Below are 15,013 nucleotides of genomic sequence, written 5' to 3' on the forward strand. Positions count from 1 at the left end.
GGAGTGTTAGGAAGGGGAAGAGTGTGAGTGGGAGTGGAAGTGTTTATAGGACGGCACTTAAAGCAAGCAGATGGATAGATAGAATGGAACACACATATCAATAGCCACTCCACTCCACTCCACTCCAACCTTAATGTGGATATAGCCAGCCAGCCAGCCAGCCATCCTATGAACCGATATCGGGACATAATGTATACAGACATACTTTACATATACCTATGTTTCACGTACTATGATCTTATCAATCAGTCAACCAATACTACAAGAGAGAGCGAGAGAAAGAAAGAGAGAGAAAGAGAGAGAGAGAGAGAGCTTCAACAGCTAAACTACAACTCGACTGAACCGAACCGATCTAGATAAAACGAACTGAACCGACAAAGATCCGCACCACCGTTTTCGTTTCCGTATCCGTTCATTTTCCTTTCCCGCTAACAGAGAGATCCGATCCCATCCAATCCAACCAAACCGAGAAATCCAAGGGAAGTGAGTGAACCGATCGATCGATCGATTAATTGATATGTCAATTAATCAATTTCAGTTGATCGAGTCAAGTCAATTCAAGTCAAGCCAAGTCATACCAAGCCGGGTCAAATCGACTTGGTTGGATTTAGTTGATGCCGAGGAGCTCGACCTCGCTGGTTTCGTTAGTCTATTACTTCTACCCCTGCATTTTTTGGTGGGGAGGGGAGGAGGTATCCATGCAGGAAGAGATATAACAGATAGGATATAGAAGAAATGCAGCAGGGAAGAGACAAGCAAGGAACAGAGACAAACTTACAAAACAAGAGTCGAGTTAGCAGGGATCAGACCGGGGAAACCCTGGTTACCGTAGCCGTAGTCACTAGAAACGGCATTAGCTTCTTCATCTGGAGCTAGCTAGCTATCCCACTAGCTAGGCTGGCTGCTAGATAGATCGAGGGGCGGGCTACTCACGGGGAGATGGTCAGGATGGCCTTCTCGCCGACGCTCATCTGGGGGACACCCTCGTCCCAGCCTGGTCAATTGTTAGTAATACAGTTTACTATATATATATATAATTATAGAAAGATAAAATATAAGATATAAATGAAAAAAAAAAAAATAGACAAACCCTTGATGACACGGCCGGTACCGATGGAGGTCTTGAAAGGACCGCGGGTACGGGAGCTGTCGAACCTGGATGATGTCAGTGTCTGATGACGCGTTTCAATTCCATCATATCGTTTCATGTCATGGTCCAAAAACACATGTCCATGATCAAACCAGCCAATCCAATCCAAAAAAAAAAAAAAAAAAAAAAAAAAAAAAAAAAAAAAAGAGGAAAGAGAGGGGAAAAAGGAGGTACATACTGCTTGCCCATGTTGTGGCTATCGGCCTTGGAGGCGTCAAACAGACAACCGGTGTAGTGGATGGACACGACGTCGCCCTTCTGGGGGAACTGGGTGCCGTTGCCGGGGGAGAGAGTGGTCTTGGTGACGCCCATTGTGAGGATGTGTGTGTGTAGGTAGTAAATCAAAGATACGTGGATTGATTGAGATGAGATGAGGGGGAAAGAAAAAGAAGAGAGAGAGAGAGAGAGAGAGAGAGAAAGGCGATGGAGGGGAAAGAAAAAAGGGAAGGCAAATCGCCCAAGTGGGGGCCACCACTAATTATACTGCAAACGTGCCCGCGGGTTCGAGCCCCGGATGGCTCGACTGGCAGATGTATCTTCCTACTACTTCCTTATTATCTGATGCATAGATCCTCGCTTGCCGCGTCTCGCCTGAACAATTCCCATCAGAGAGGAAATTAATCTATCGAAGGGCCCGTTCCTCGCCCCCTCCATCGCTCCATCCTATCGCGTCCGTCCCCAATGGCATCATTGTGCAGATCGTCTGCCGCCAGTGCCGCGGTTTATTCGGTCCATTCGTATTAGATACTACCTCTGGTTAGACTTCTTCAACGCTAGGCTGTACCTGGAAGAAGGCGTCGTGGAACATAAGGCATGGGTGTCTTCTAACCAACACCCATACATAGGTAACATACTCCGTACAGGGTGTAGGATAACACATTGAGAACTGTGAGATTGGGGTATATTTCCTACACCAGCCCCTCCCCCCATTGAACGTATCAAGTTCTCTCCAACCCAGCACCCCTATTCCATACTTTATCTCAAAACGGACGGGGCGGTGGCTGTAGCGGCGGCACGAAAGCGTAAACCCACCCCAATGGATCGAGATGCAGCAATCACACGCCGTTCGTCTTCGAACCTCCACCCGCGCCAGATGGCACCGAAAAAGCAACTCCACCTGTCAACAATGCATGCGCCTTCTGCATCCTATCCCATCTCATCCCCCGACCTCTCTTCCCCATTGCCTGTTCCCCATGCAAAGACCCCCCTCTCTATGGCGCCCAGAACGGCATTTCCTTCACCTCCGCCAATGCCACCGATTTGATCTGCGTCCGAGGGAACCGGGGGTCGACCTTCTCCCCGCCGCTGTCCGCTTCTCCCAGCGCGAGATAATGCATCGTGCTGATACCCGCCTGCTCCAGGAACGGCACCACGCGGTGGAAGTTCAGTCCGACCTGGTCCAGCCCGTGGCTGTCGTCCGATAGGCAGAACCGGCCGCCGCGGGCGAGAAACTCCTGCATACATCATATCACATCGCATTAGCTTGGTTCTCTCTTCGTCTTCGCGCTAGGAGGTACGCCACAACAGTACCCCAGTAGCTAGGTAGGTACCCTTCACCTCCAGGTAGCTAGCTAGCTAGCTCGCTCCGCTTTCTACCCACCCCATAAACAAAGCCAAAGCCAAAGCCAAACCCCATACCCAAAGAAAAGAAAGAACTGAAACAAAAATACACACCTTACAAATCTCCCCCTTCGGATACGGCTCACTCATCCCCTTCCTCAACGCGGCCGAATTCACCTCCAAGAGCCCTCCATACGCCGCCACGAAGTCCAAATTCCGAAGAATCTTCTCCCACACGCGGGGCCACAACGTAAAGCTGCGTTCGGGATCATCGCTCTTCAGCCGGATCAGATCGAAGTGCCCGACCACCACAGGCCGCAGCTGCTGCAGCATGTCGAGCTGCTCGTCGAAGTAGGCCTCGAAGAGCTGCGCGTCGGAGCCGCCGGCACGCTCCCGCGCGGTCTCGTACAACGCGCGGTCGTAGTCGATGGGGATGGTGAGGGTGTGGTGCACGGAGCCCATGAAGAATTCGAAGGGGTGTCGGGAGAGTGAGTCTTCGATGAGGGTGCGTGAGGCGGGTCGGATCCAGTCGATTTCGAAGCCGATGAGGATTTGAATCTGCGAGGCGTATTTGGCGCGCAGCCGCGTGGCTTCGGCGAAGTAGGCGGCTTCGTTGGCGATGTGGCTGGTCAGGGTGGTGTTGGTTTCGAGCTGGGAGGGGTTAGTATGGGATGGGATGGGATGGGATGGGATGGATGGGGGAGGGGTGAGTGACTTCTTCGGGGTAGAAATCTTCTTCATGACGCGGCATGTGCTCCGTCAGACAGAAGGTGTGGAATTTCTTGGAGATGGCCAGCTGAATGATCTCCTCCAGGGAGTCTTTGGCGTGGCCCGGACAGAATTGGCCTGAGTGGCTGTGGTGGGAGAATGGCATCTGGATGATCACTGTTAGGATGGGTTTGGTGAGTCAGGGGGATGATGTTACCCCGCAATGAGGGGTGAGAGAGATGTGGGGGTTGGCAGTGTTGCTAGAAATGTCAAGTAGTCTGCCTGTCTGCCTGTCTGTCTGTCTAGACTGGAGGGAAGATGCGTGTTTATAGTTTAGATGCAATCATGTGTACGTCGTGGTGGAAGAGAAGGAGAGTGCGGGAGGGTCGGCGTTCTGGCGGCAGCTCCGCTAACTTCAACGCTCCGGGAGATCGATCGGCCGCCGATATGCACGTCTGTCTTTTCCACGGCAGTTCTGTAGATACCTTCGGTATCCAGTGCCTTCACCACCAACCTCACCACTGTGTAGACACAATATCACTGCGAAACCCTGAAAACTAGACAAAATAGCTAGCTACACCCCATCCAGCCAACCAGCCAGTTCAATCCCAACCCACACACCGCGATGCTCCCAAACACCCAGTATACCTCCTCTATCCCATATCCCATATCCCATATCCCATATCCCACAGCCAGAATCAAGTATCCTACCCAGCCCAGCCCCATATCAACAATCATCCCACCGCAACAACCATCGCAACCACATACTCCCCATCATGCGAAATCGACAACTTCCCCACCTGCCCATCCCCATCCCCATGCTCATCCAAATACACCACCTCCGGCCTTCCACTCCCACTCCCCTCATCCACCTCCCCGACCCTCACGACTACATCCTTCCATCCGATGCGCGCGGCGCCCCCGGGACCGGCTTTCCGCGCGGCCTCTTTGGCGGCGAACCGGCCGGCGAGCCAGCGGGTGATTTCTGGGGTTATAGGTACGGGGGTGGGGATGTGTTTCGGGGGGAGAGGTGTGGATGGGGATGTGGATTTGGATGTGAACGAGGCGGAGCTGGAGCTGGAGCTGGAGCTGGAGCTGGAGCTGGAGGGGTTTGGTGAGGGCGAGGAGGAGAAGTCGAGAGCAGGGAGCGAGAAGCGGGCGCGGAAGTCTTCTTGTTCGCGGGCGTGGAGGATGCGGCGGGTGAAGCGCGCGAGGTAGGAGGGGCGGGCGAGGAGGCGGGCAATTCGCGGGAGGTGGACAATGTCGGTGCCGATGTTGAGGGAGAAGGGGAAGGGGGTGGGTGGTTTCATTGTGTGCGTGGTTGGAAAAGATTGTATGGTGTTTGGGGAACGATGGTCGGCCAGTACTCCGTAATAATGACCTATCTAGGTCCGGGGTAAAGTACCGGCCGGGACTTCCTTCCGCTTTTGTACCATATCTTCGACCGACCTGCACCTGCCCATCTTCCTGCACCATCACTCTACCTTCTTTATACACAAGAACACCATCACGAATAATGGCACCGCAGACGACCCCCTCGCAATCTGCTCAAGAAAACAGCACCCGCGTTCTTAGAAGCGCGAGCCGAGAGCAACCCCCTCTGTCCCCCCAAAAGCTTTTCGAAGAAATTCTACACCAAGTGGCCGAGGCTCAGAATTTCACCGAGTTGGTGTACCATAATGTTGAGCCTGAAGACGGAGCCTTGGTTTGCAAGTCCCTACGGGCCAACAAGCAAGTAGAAAGAAGATCTTGTCGGTATATATAACCCGCCTTCCGCTTTTCCTTGATCTTTAACCATACTCATGATAATAGAATAAATTTCAACGCTTTCCCAGGAACCTTGCGGGTGGTCGTTATGCCGACAGAAATCCACGACGTTCATCAACGTTGGGCGATCTATTCTGCTGGGTCCTGGAGGGAAGACGATCTAATCACACCCGACGAACGTTACGAACTGTGCATTGGAGTGGGGACTAGTAGGTGTCATATACTTCTATTAGCTTGTTTTGACACTAATGTCTCTTTAGCTTTCACGGGATTTGAGGGAATATATCAAGGCTCCTCTAAGGAACCGGACCTGTTCATGCGTGCTGACGTCATCGAATTCCCAGCCATAGTAATCGAATCTGGCTGGTCCGAGAGCTTCCCATATCTCCGAAATGATAAGGACGTGTGGATGCTAGGAAGTTCTGTAGTTGAGGTGACAATACTGTTAAAATGGACTGAACTGGCCCGGAAACGCGTGAAAGGTGACATAGAGGTGTGGAGACGAGATGGGAGCGGAGGCCTCACCATGGAACAACACGTTAGTATCTTTCTAATTCCTGGCAGAATTAGATTGGAAAACTACTAATATCCAGAGCCTAGGCCATCTTTCCGCAACCCCCTCATCCTCTGCCTGGTGATCGCATTGAATTTACGAAACAGCAACTTTTCAAGGGCTCGGATATCAGCATCGCAAACCCCGGTACCACAATCTGTTTGGAGTTGTCGACATTGAGAAGAATGGCAAAACAGCTTCTGACAAAAAGGATGGGTATGCAACCTGCGTAGGTTGACGCGGATGATGGCTTCCACCCACAGTATTATGATGAGCGTAGGAGACGGCGGCAACGATACGGGTCGATGTCTTTTTTCATGGATGTTCTTTGTTCTTTGGAGACTCATCGAGAAAGCAATGGAGTTAGGAGTCTTTACATTTGCAAGGTACTTCACTAGGTCCGTTATTTACATCGCGTACCCTCATCGCACCCATATAGCTTCTACGAACCGGTCTACAGTTTCTAGTTACCTAGAAAAAACAGCAGTTCGAACAAGCGTTCATGGTGTATACTCTATATGTACAGATTCACACCTCCCGTGGAGCCGCAAGCGTCCCAGCAGGGCAAGATTCGATCAAGGACACACCGCCGACCCAGTCCCGGTGATCCATGTCATCCCAACTGACCACGGTTCAGTCCAGACACCGCACGCGGACGACTCGCGCCGGTTGCCCTCGATGCCGTCCATATTAATGCGGTGTTTTCTAATGATCCTTCTTCTTCTCCCCGCCGCCGTTCATCTGGTTCAAGAAGTCCCTGTTGTGGATGTTGGTTAGCCGCGGGGTCTGGTCTTGTGGTTCTCGAATTGCTCTGGATAGCTCGGACTCTGGACATCCAGCTCCGTGTTTTCGAGCTCCAGACACAGTAGTACAGTTCGAGTCACCGGTCAAGGTCAAAAACGTACTGGATGAAGACCTCCTCGTCCTTGGACTCGGCCTTGATGGGGGGAGCGGCCTGCTTGGGCTGGCCACCACCGCTGGTGGCGAGCTTGACACCGCCGAAGAGGGCACCGAGGACGCCCATGGCGAGCTAGACAGGGAAGAGTCAGTCAATATATGTATTGGTGTGTGGTGTGTGGTGTGTGCCGTCGGGGCAGGCGTGCAACCCGGCTGGCCCGACCTCGGCAGAGATTGGTTGGGACAGGGGAGGGAGGTTGGTTGGGAGGCGGCAGGAACGTACGTAGTGGGAGCCGATCTGCTTGCCGGCGATCTGGTAGTAGACGACCATGGTGACGGATTGGAGGAGTGCGTTCAATGGAGAAGGGGTGAAGCGGCGGATGGAGCGATGCGATGCCAGGGCCTGCGGGATTCAGTCGTTGGTCGGCTGCGAGGGAAGTTGGCGGCTGTGGTCCTTGCCTGTTTGGGATGGCTGACTCAGGGCTGACTCAGGGCTGACTCAGCTGCTCTGAAATCAGGTGATTACCCGGGAGTGCCCGAGCCACGTGACCGTGAAGCCGGAATGGGCATCACGGGATATGGCATGACCTAGTAGTACGGAGTAGCTGCAGACAACACCTGCATCATTGATGCGTGTCGAGAGAATCAATAGGAACGGTCACGATAGCCCTCTCAGTAGGAAAGAAGAAACAACCAGCATGTCCATGTTACCAGTCACCTCTGGGGGCCAGCGCAGCGCAGCGCCATCCATCCGGGCCTCGGGGAAGTGAACTCTTCCCTTGGAATTGCCCCGGCTATTACGATGTATGCCATCTGGCCCGGCTGCCTGCGGTATGTGGCAGCAAAGGCCGTGGATTATTATAAGAGCCGACCGGGGGATTTTCCCGCGGCTTCGCTGGCAGCTCCTGCTTTGACTTTATCCCCTCGTCACACTCGACCCCCTCTCTTTCTCTCCCTCGTTGTGTCTCTTCATCTCTCTCTTTTTGTCTCTCTAACCATCTACTAGCACCACCTCCGCCATCATGTTCTGGGGGAAACAACACAAGGAGGACAAGGCCACGCCCGAGGCAGACGAGCAGCCCATCCCTCGCTCCAAGCTGCCAGCTGCGCTGCAAACCCTGGCCGATCGCGACGACGATTTCTACGATGACATTTATTCTCCATAGTATGTTCTCCCTTCCTCTCCCTACTGTCATGCCCACCCCGTTCCCCCGACCGATCGCCATCCCATCGTCATCGGCATCTCCGCCTCTCCCCGCACTCTCCCCGCAAGCTCCCCGGGAAAACGCTCCCTTCTCCCCAAACAAACAAACAATCACCACCAAACCCAACCCGCATACCAACAACCACAACTCCATAATAATAACATAACCCCAGCTCCGTCGACTCCACCGAAACCCCCTACCGATACGCCGGGTACGCCAACCGGCTCCGCACGATCCTCCTCTCCGCGCACCGCTACGTCGCCTACACCTCCGACATAGGCGAATCGTTCCGCCCCGTCGCCCACCCCTGGCTCGTGCGGTCTGCCTACGGCATCTCCTGGACGTACCTGATCGGCGACGTTGCGCACGAGGGCTACAAGGCGTATCTCCGGAACCGACTCGTCCTGGCCCCGCCCTGCGAGGCGTACAAGGATGCCAGCGCCAACCCCAACCACCAGCGTACCGAACCCGCAAAGCTAACCCCCACAACCACGAACACGTCCGCAACGACAGCCACAGGCCCCGATACGCTCACACCCTGGCCGACGACCCACGTGCCGCTGGTAGAAGACTACCGGATGGTCATGGCCAAGCGCGCCGTGTTCCAGAGTATAGCTAGTATGGGATTGCCGGCGTTGACGATTCACTCTGTGGTGAAGTATTCCGGGCGCGCGTTGAAGGGCAGGAAGAGTGTGTTTTTGAGGACTTGGGTGCCTATTGGGGTATGCTTTCCCTCTCCTCGCCTCCCTTCCCCTCCCATCCCTTCTCCCTGTCTCTGCTTCTATGGTCCTTTTTTCCTACTCGGATATAATATATTTGCATATGCATGTGCGTACGCACCTTCAGAAACCAAATCCTAACCACGACTATTTACAAATATAGCTCGGCCTCTCCGTCGTTCCGTTCCTCCCCTACCTGTTCGACTACCCCGTCGAAGAAGCCGTCGAGTGGTCGTTCCGCACGGGTCTGCGCGCATATGCGGGCGAAGATGCCGTGAGGCCGTTGCCGCGGGTTTCGCATGCTACCTCTTCGGGTCATTCCGCAAGCGTGCACGCTGAGACGGGTAGTGCGGATGTCGATGCGAATGCGGAGACCCCCTCCTGGGAGGAATACAAGGAGGAGAGAAGACTAGCGAAGGAGCAGCGGAAGAAGGAGAGGGGTGAGGGTGCGGGGGTGCTGGGGATGTTGGGGTGGGGGGATAAAAAGAAGAAGGATTGAGGATTGAGGTGGATTATGCCATTCCATTCATTCATGGACTGTTGAAACGAACGTCTCTGAGATTGGGTGGCGAGGATGAGGTTGAGGTTGGGGTTTACCCTAAACCGAGGACGGGGTCATCGAGGATGGATGGATGGATGGATGGGATATTCCACGACGTATCCATCCATTCCATCCCATTATATTCTATTCCATTCTATTCTGTATTGTATGTACATACTCACTTACTTAGCGATTTCTACTCTTCTCAGCACGATATCTCCTTTGTTTGACTGGCATCATCACCACCATCATCATCACCACCAGGCCACAAAAAAAGAGAGACGACACCAGTCAGAATCAGGTCTGCCTATCTACTCCCTCAACCGCAACCACTATCCACCACCACACCAATAAAAAAGTACCTACGTTCAAGCAGGACAATACAGTACAATACTATACTATATAATATAATATGATATAATATGATATAATATGATATAATGTGATATAATAAGAACCTCACTCATATTGAACAAGCACTCACTCCGTCATCCGCGAGCCTGAGCCGATCGCGATACTCGCACTCGCACTCGCACTCTACAAAATATACATCTGTACATAATAATAAATCACAATATTCAAACAGGACGGCGACAGCGACAGCGACGGAAAGGAAAAGAGAGGAAGAACAGGGGTAGTAAGTAGTAAGTAGGAGAGTTATAGCACGGCGTCACTCGTCACAGGGACCTACCACCCAACCATTAGACATAGATAGATAGATAGATAGAGTCGGGAACGACTTTGGTCCATCGGAGGAGAGAGAGAGGAAAGGGTGGGTGGGGTTTAGGTCTGTGTCACTTCACTTCACTTCCCCTCATCTCACCTCACCTCATCAAAGGAGAGTCAGAAATAGGAATGGAATAAGAGAGAGAGAGAGAGAGAGAGAGAGAGAGAGAGAGAGAGAGAGAGTAGGAAAAGAAAAGGCAGAAACGTGTGGGGAATAAGAAGGGAAAACGCGTGGGAAAACATGTAGATGTAAATATAAAACAAAAAAAAAGAAGAAGAAATGTCAAAGACGCAGGGCAGTGGTGGCTGGCATGCAAATGGGACAGTGGTAAGTAAATGGAAGTAGAGATAGAAATGAAAATGGAAATGGAACGATGAATATGCTTGGAATGAATGGTCCATTCGGGAAACGCAGAGTCCGAGCTTCCTTCGTGGTTCCGTCTTATATTTTCACCCTGTCTAGCACTGAACAAAATACACAATCCATTTTTTTTTCTTTCTTTCGTTGCATAACTGACAGACCCCGGCTTAGTTCCAGCCGAGGGAATTCTCCGCCATCACTGGCGCACTAATCATCTGCGACCGCGCTGTGCCGCGGCTGTTCTGGCTGCCGCGAGACATACGACCTCCCGCGGCAAACGCCGATCCAGCATGCGCCTCGCTCATCTGGTCCGCGCTCGAGGGCGACCGCTGGTGCAGCTGGCGCTTCTTGCGGTACCGTTGGGCAACCCAGAACATTCCCGCACCATACGCCGCAGCACCGGCCACGGCACCGACACCAATGCCAACCGCGCTGGCCTTGGTGGTGCCGGAGCTGCTGGTTCCAGCGTCCGACTGCTCGTCGTTATCGCTTCCATCACCGTCACTGCCGCTGCTGCCGGATCCACCGGAGCTGGAGGAGCTGTCGCCGGAAGCCGAGACCGAATCGCCCACCAGAAGAGGAATCGACGGGTCGATCATCGACATCAACGTCTTGACCGTCTCGCTCGGCTGCTCATACAGTTTCGAGATCGGGTTGTGAAGCATCTTCCTCAGCGTGTCCACATCGCCCGATGGGATGTAGGCCAAGGCAACAGTGGCGATGTAGCCCGTGCTAGCCGAGTTGTCATAGGGCTGGATGTCGTACATGACCACGTCGGTGTCATTGAGCGCCAGGGCATAACCGAGACCCTCCGGGACATACATGAAGATCTGGGACGAAGACAAGGGCGTCGTGGCCACGAAGCTGTAGCGCAGCTTGCCGTTGAACCCGATCTGGATCAGGGTATCGTTCTTGGGCCTCTCGGGAAGACCTCCAGCGGGGGAGATCGACCCAGGAAGCTGAGGGCTAGCAGTGGAAGTGGCCGAGTGCGTCGCAGTACCCGTGTGCTCAACCTTGGAAGTCGTGGTCTCGACAATCAGGATGCTGGATGGCAGATAATCATCGGAGTCCGAGGAGGTAGAAGTCGTGGTGGGGGTGACAGTGGTCTTCGCAGCCTTCTCGGTCGTCGTCGGCACCTCTTCTGTGGTCGAAGGCGTTTCCTTGGTGCTGGTGGAAGAGGGGATTGTCGGTGCCGCGGAAGCCACAACCGAAGGTTGGTTGGTGGAAATGATCAAGGGGATCGAAGTAGGGGGGCCCGAGATGGAAGTGAACTGAGAGACAGACACAGACTCAGCAGAAGCCGTGACGGATCCGGAGATGGAGCCCGAAGCAGCTCCAGTAGCGGATCCAGAGAGAGTTCCCGTGGCAAAGCCGGGGATAATAGCGCCTGAGACTGATCCAGAAGACGCCGCCGCAGTTGCAGCAGATCCTGTAGATCCGAAGAGACCGGTCGAGGCAGACAGGGTCGCGGACGCAGATCCAGGCACGATCACTGGAACCGAGCCAGACAAGCTTGCAGACTCAGTAGCAATTGCAGCAGACCCAGACAGGGTCGCCGAGACCTGACCGGGAATGATCACGGGAACAGAGCCAGACGAGCTGGCCGAAGCAGACTCAGGAATAACCGGAGCAGAGCCAGACACGGCTGCCGAAGCAGTAGGCACAATCACTGGAACAGAGGTAAACAGACTTCCAGGGGCAGACTCGGAGACAACCGCAGCAGAGCCAGACACGGCGGCCGAAGCAGTAGGCACGATCACGGGGACCGAAGTGAACAAGCTTCCTGCGGAAGACTCGGGCACGACTCCAGCAGACCCAGACAAGGTCGCGGAGATCAGACCGGGAATGATCACGGGGATAGAGCCAGATGAGCTTGCCGAAGCAGGCTCAGTAGCAACGTGAGCAGAGCCCGACACAGCTGCCGAACCAGTAGGCACAATCACTGGAACAGAGGTAAACAAGCTTCCAGCAGCAGAATCGGATACGATCGCAGCTGAGCCAGATGCAATTGCCGAAGCAGGCAGAGACACGATCACTGGGGCTGAAGACAGGATTGCCGAGGCAGACTCGGACACAACCGCAGCATCAGAAGAAATGGGCAGGATCGCGCCACTCGTAGGGAAGGCAATGCTAGATACAGCGGCGGCGTCAGAAGAGATGGGCAAGATCGCGCCTCCAGTAGGAAGGGCAATGCTAGACACGATCGCAGCGTCAGAGGAGATGGGCAGAACAGCACCACTCGTAGGAAGGGGAACGCTAGACACGATCGCTGGCACCGAAGACAGGATATCAGACACAGCTGCAGCGTCAGAAGAGATGGGCAGAATCGCGCCACCCGTAGGAAGGGCGCTGCTACCAGTGACAAGCGGGGTCACCGCTCCAGCCGTGGGGAGTTGAGATCCGCTGGACGCGCTGGCGACGAGGGCCGTGGAAGTGGCCGAAGAGCCCAAGCCCAAGCCAGGGCTGCTGGCGATGCTAGACACATCCGAGCCCAAGTCCGAGGCCGCCGTGCTCACCAGACCAGGGATGTAAATGAATGCCGAAGAGCTTTCAGGCGCGGAAGTCGCGATCTCGGCCGAGGCCGAAGATGTAGGTGTTACCACAGGGACGCTGACCGAGATGGTGGGCAGACTCGAAGTGAAGGCATTGGCATCAGCGGAGCCGCTAGCACTCTGGCTGTAGGCTGGGCTGGATCCAGTAGCGGTGGCGGAGGAGAGCAGCTGACCTGTGCTGGAGCTGTGGGGCAAGAGATCCGTGAGGAATCCGATGATCCCTCCAGACGCAGGTGTTGTAGTAGCGGCCACATCTTGAGACGTGGAACGGATGATACTCGACGCCGCCCCACTGGTCTGGGAGGCCGCGTTCGGAGTAACCTGGATGGACGTGGCCTGGCTCGAGCTCTGGCTTGACTCTGGCTGGGAGAAAGTCTGAGCCAGAGGGATCGGGGTGGAAGCGCTCTGAGCGGAGCTCTCGCTCGAGATGAGTTGAGTTGAAGACTCTGGCTTCGATGTCTGAGCCGAGCTCTCGGTTCTGAAAGCAGGAGTTGACGCTTCTGCGTTCGAAGCGTGGGTTGAGGTCTCTGCTTTGGAGATAAGAGTCGAAGTCTGCGTGTTTGAAGCATGAGCGGAAGTCTCCGTGGGGGACGCATAAGTGGAGGTCTCTGCCTGGGAAGCACCAGTGGAAGTCGCCGCTCCAAAAACAGGAGTTGAGGCATCCGTGTTCGAAGCCTGGGACGAGGTCTCCTTCGAGATCAGAGTCGAAGTCTCAGTGTTGGAAGCGTGTGTCGAAGTCTCCGTCTGTGAAGCGTCCACCTTCAAAACAGGGGTTGAGGTCCCCGCGCCAGACGTAGGGGTCGAGGTCTCGCCTTTCGAGATAAGAGTCGAGGTCTCGGTGTTGGTAGCACGGGCTGAAGTTTCCGTGTTCGAAGTGTGGGTAGAGCTCTCCGTCTGCGAAGCCTGGGAAGAAGATTCCGTCTTCGACGAGTCCACTCTCAAAACCGGAGTCGACTCCGCGCTGGAAGCATGGGTCGAAGTCTCTCCTTTCGAGATAAGAGTCGAGGTCTCCGTGTTGGTAGAGCTCTCCGTGTGCGAAACAGGGGTCGAAGTCTCGGTGTTTACGGCGGGGGTGGAGGCCTCCGATTTCGAGATAAGAGTCGAGGAGCTCGAGATCGAAGAGCTCTGGGTAGATTCCTGGGACGAGGTGGATGCCGAGCTCTCAGTGGTGGAGCCCAGGCCCGCACTTACATCCAAGAACGCAGCAGCTGAGCTGGACGCAGCAGCCGAAGTCACAGCGCTAGACTCAGTCTGCGCCGTGGTCGGGCTAGCGGTGGGGCTTGCCGAGGCGCTGCTTGCAATAGTGCTGGTAGAGCCCAACAGGCTCGAAACAAAGCTCTCCAAGGTATCGCCAAACGAATGGCGAGTAGTCGTGGGCACAGCCGATGAGGAAGTGTCAACGTTGGCGGATGACTCAGATGCAGAAGAGTGCGTCGCAGACTCCGACGTGGTTGAGTCTGTCGTGGAGGTACTCGAGCTCGTTGTGGTAGTGGCGGGTGCCGAAGCTGGGGTGGCGCTCTCCAATACGGAGCTAGTGGAGGTCGAGGCGCCGGAAATTGATGGTACTGTGCCCATAATAGTATGAGTAACGCCATACGCGTCCACGGAAAAAGTAACGGGGACAACGACGACAGGTGACGGTTCCAGGTTCGGCGTGTGTTCGTTCTCTGTAGTCACATCCGCGCCTTGTACCATTGTATCTGACCGGGTGGACAGCTCCACAGGTGTGACGGGGTGCGACGAGACATCCGGGGTGCCGGACACAGCATAGCTGGCATCTCTCTTACCCAGGTTCGAGAGATAATGGCGGGCTCTCAACTCTTGAGCCTGCGCGGCATCCTGGGCCGCGACCAGTTCAAGGCCACCCAGGGACAAGAAGGCGGCCAACAGGGAGGTTGCGGGCGCAATCATATTGAAAATCGAAAGAACGTCGGACAAAAACAAGCGATAAAGAGCGATGAGGGGGTCCGGGGAGACCGCAACGGTGGTGAAAGGAATGGACAGAGCGCAGGCTCAGTTAGGAACCTCCAAAACCAAATATCCCAAGGCGCAAAGGCGTTCAAACGTTGGAAATCGGAGCCAATCGTCGATATCGCTGATGCATGGGGTCGGTGGCTGGGGGGTTCGATAGACTATCACCGGGCTGAATGGATGATGTCTCTTGCCGGCCTTTCCTGCGTCCACCTATTCCACTTTGCGAACCGAATTCGAGGCGAAGGAGCGAGCGGATGATATCGATATCCAGAATCGGGGTGAGGGCTGGGATGGCGTCGC

The 15,013-nt window shown here is 54.7% G+C and overlaps 7 protein-coding genes across 7 annotated transcripts; 2 read left to right on the plus strand and 5 right to left on the minus strand.

Moving 5' to 3' along the window:
* Positions 1-222: 222 nt before the first annotated feature.
* Positions 223-1,464, minus strand: BO70DRAFT_367063 (FKBP-type peptidyl-prolyl cis-trans isomerase; the record flags this gene model as incomplete). Its single annotated transcript, XM_025544493.1, has 5 exons — positions 223-635; positions 779-841; positions 934-994; positions 1,091-1,155; positions 1,329-1,464. Coding segments are annotated over 5 exons (353 nt in total), but the record flags the coding sequence as incomplete, so codon positions are not given.
* Positions 1,465-2,220: 756 nt separating this feature from the next.
* On the minus strand, positions 2,221-3,868 carry BO70DRAFT_208032 (histidinol-phosphatase). Its single transcript, XM_025538639.1, has 3 exons — positions 3,426-3,868; positions 2,825-3,361; positions 2,221-2,604 (listed from the first exon to the last, which is right to left on the minus strand). Exons 1-3 carry the CDS (start codon positions 3,582-3,584, stop codon positions 2,362-2,364), a joined length of 939 nt encoding a protein of 312 aa, XP_025394190.1. The 5' UTR covers positions 3,585-3,868; the 3' UTR covers positions 2,221-2,361.
* BO70DRAFT_208026 (holo-ACP synthase) lies at positions 3,869-4,792 on the minus strand. Its single transcript, XM_025538638.1, has one exon. The coding sequence runs from the start codon at positions 4,726-4,728 to the stop codon at positions 4,153-4,155; it is 576 nt and encodes a 191-aa protein (XP_025394191.1). The 5' UTR covers positions 4,729-4,792; the 3' UTR covers positions 3,869-4,152.
* Positions 4,793-4,868: 76 nt separating this feature from the next.
* On the plus strand, positions 4,869-6,238 carry BO70DRAFT_208090 (uncharacterized protein). The gene is made up of 4 exons (XM_025538642.1): positions 4,869-5,173; positions 5,231-5,394; positions 5,446-5,723; positions 5,786-6,238. The coding sequence occupies exons 1-4, from the start codon at positions 4,935-4,937 to the stop codon at positions 5,969-5,971; spliced, it is 867 nt and encodes a 288-aa protein (XP_025394192.1). The 5' UTR covers positions 4,869-4,934; the 3' UTR covers positions 5,972-6,238.
* Positions 6,239-6,618: 380 nt separating this feature from the next.
* BO70DRAFT_303115 (ATP19 family protein) lies at positions 6,619-6,966 on the minus strand (the record flags this gene model as incomplete). The annotated part of the gene is made up of 2 exons (XM_025539779.1): positions 6,619-6,768; positions 6,919-6,966. 2 exons carry the CDS (start codon positions 6,964-6,966, stop codon positions 6,619-6,621), a joined length of 198 nt encoding a protein of 65 aa, XP_025394193.1.
* A 319-nt stretch (positions 6,967-7,285) lies between these two features.
* On the plus strand, positions 7,286-9,058 carry BO70DRAFT_347235 (mitochondrial fission process 1 family protein; the record flags this gene model as incomplete). The annotated part of the gene is made up of 3 exons (XM_025541579.1): positions 7,286-7,800; positions 8,013-8,562; positions 8,723-9,058. Exons 1-3 carry the CDS (start codon positions 7,658-7,660, stop codon positions 9,056-9,058), a joined length of 1,029 nt encoding a protein of 342 aa, XP_025394194.1. The 5' UTR covers positions 7,286-7,657.
* Positions 9,059-10,354: 1,296 nt separating this feature from the next.
* BO70DRAFT_303184 (putative mucin family signaling protein Msb2) lies at positions 10,355-14,434 on the minus strand (the record flags this gene model as incomplete). Its single annotated transcript, XM_025539780.1, has 2 exons — positions 10,355-11,354; positions 13,986-14,434. 2 exons carry the CDS (start codon positions 14,432-14,434, stop codon positions 10,355-10,357), a joined length of 1,449 nt encoding a protein of 482 aa, XP_025394195.1.
* Positions 14,435-15,013: the final 579 nt, after the last annotated feature.

Source organism: Aspergillus heteromorphus, assembly GCF_003184545.1.
Source record: "Aspergillus heteromorphus CBS 117.55 chromosome Unknown BO70scaffold_69, whole genome shotgun sequence".
NCBI classification, from domain to species: domain Eukaryota; kingdom Fungi; phylum Ascomycota; class Eurotiomycetes; order Eurotiales; family Aspergillaceae; genus Aspergillus; species Aspergillus heteromorphus.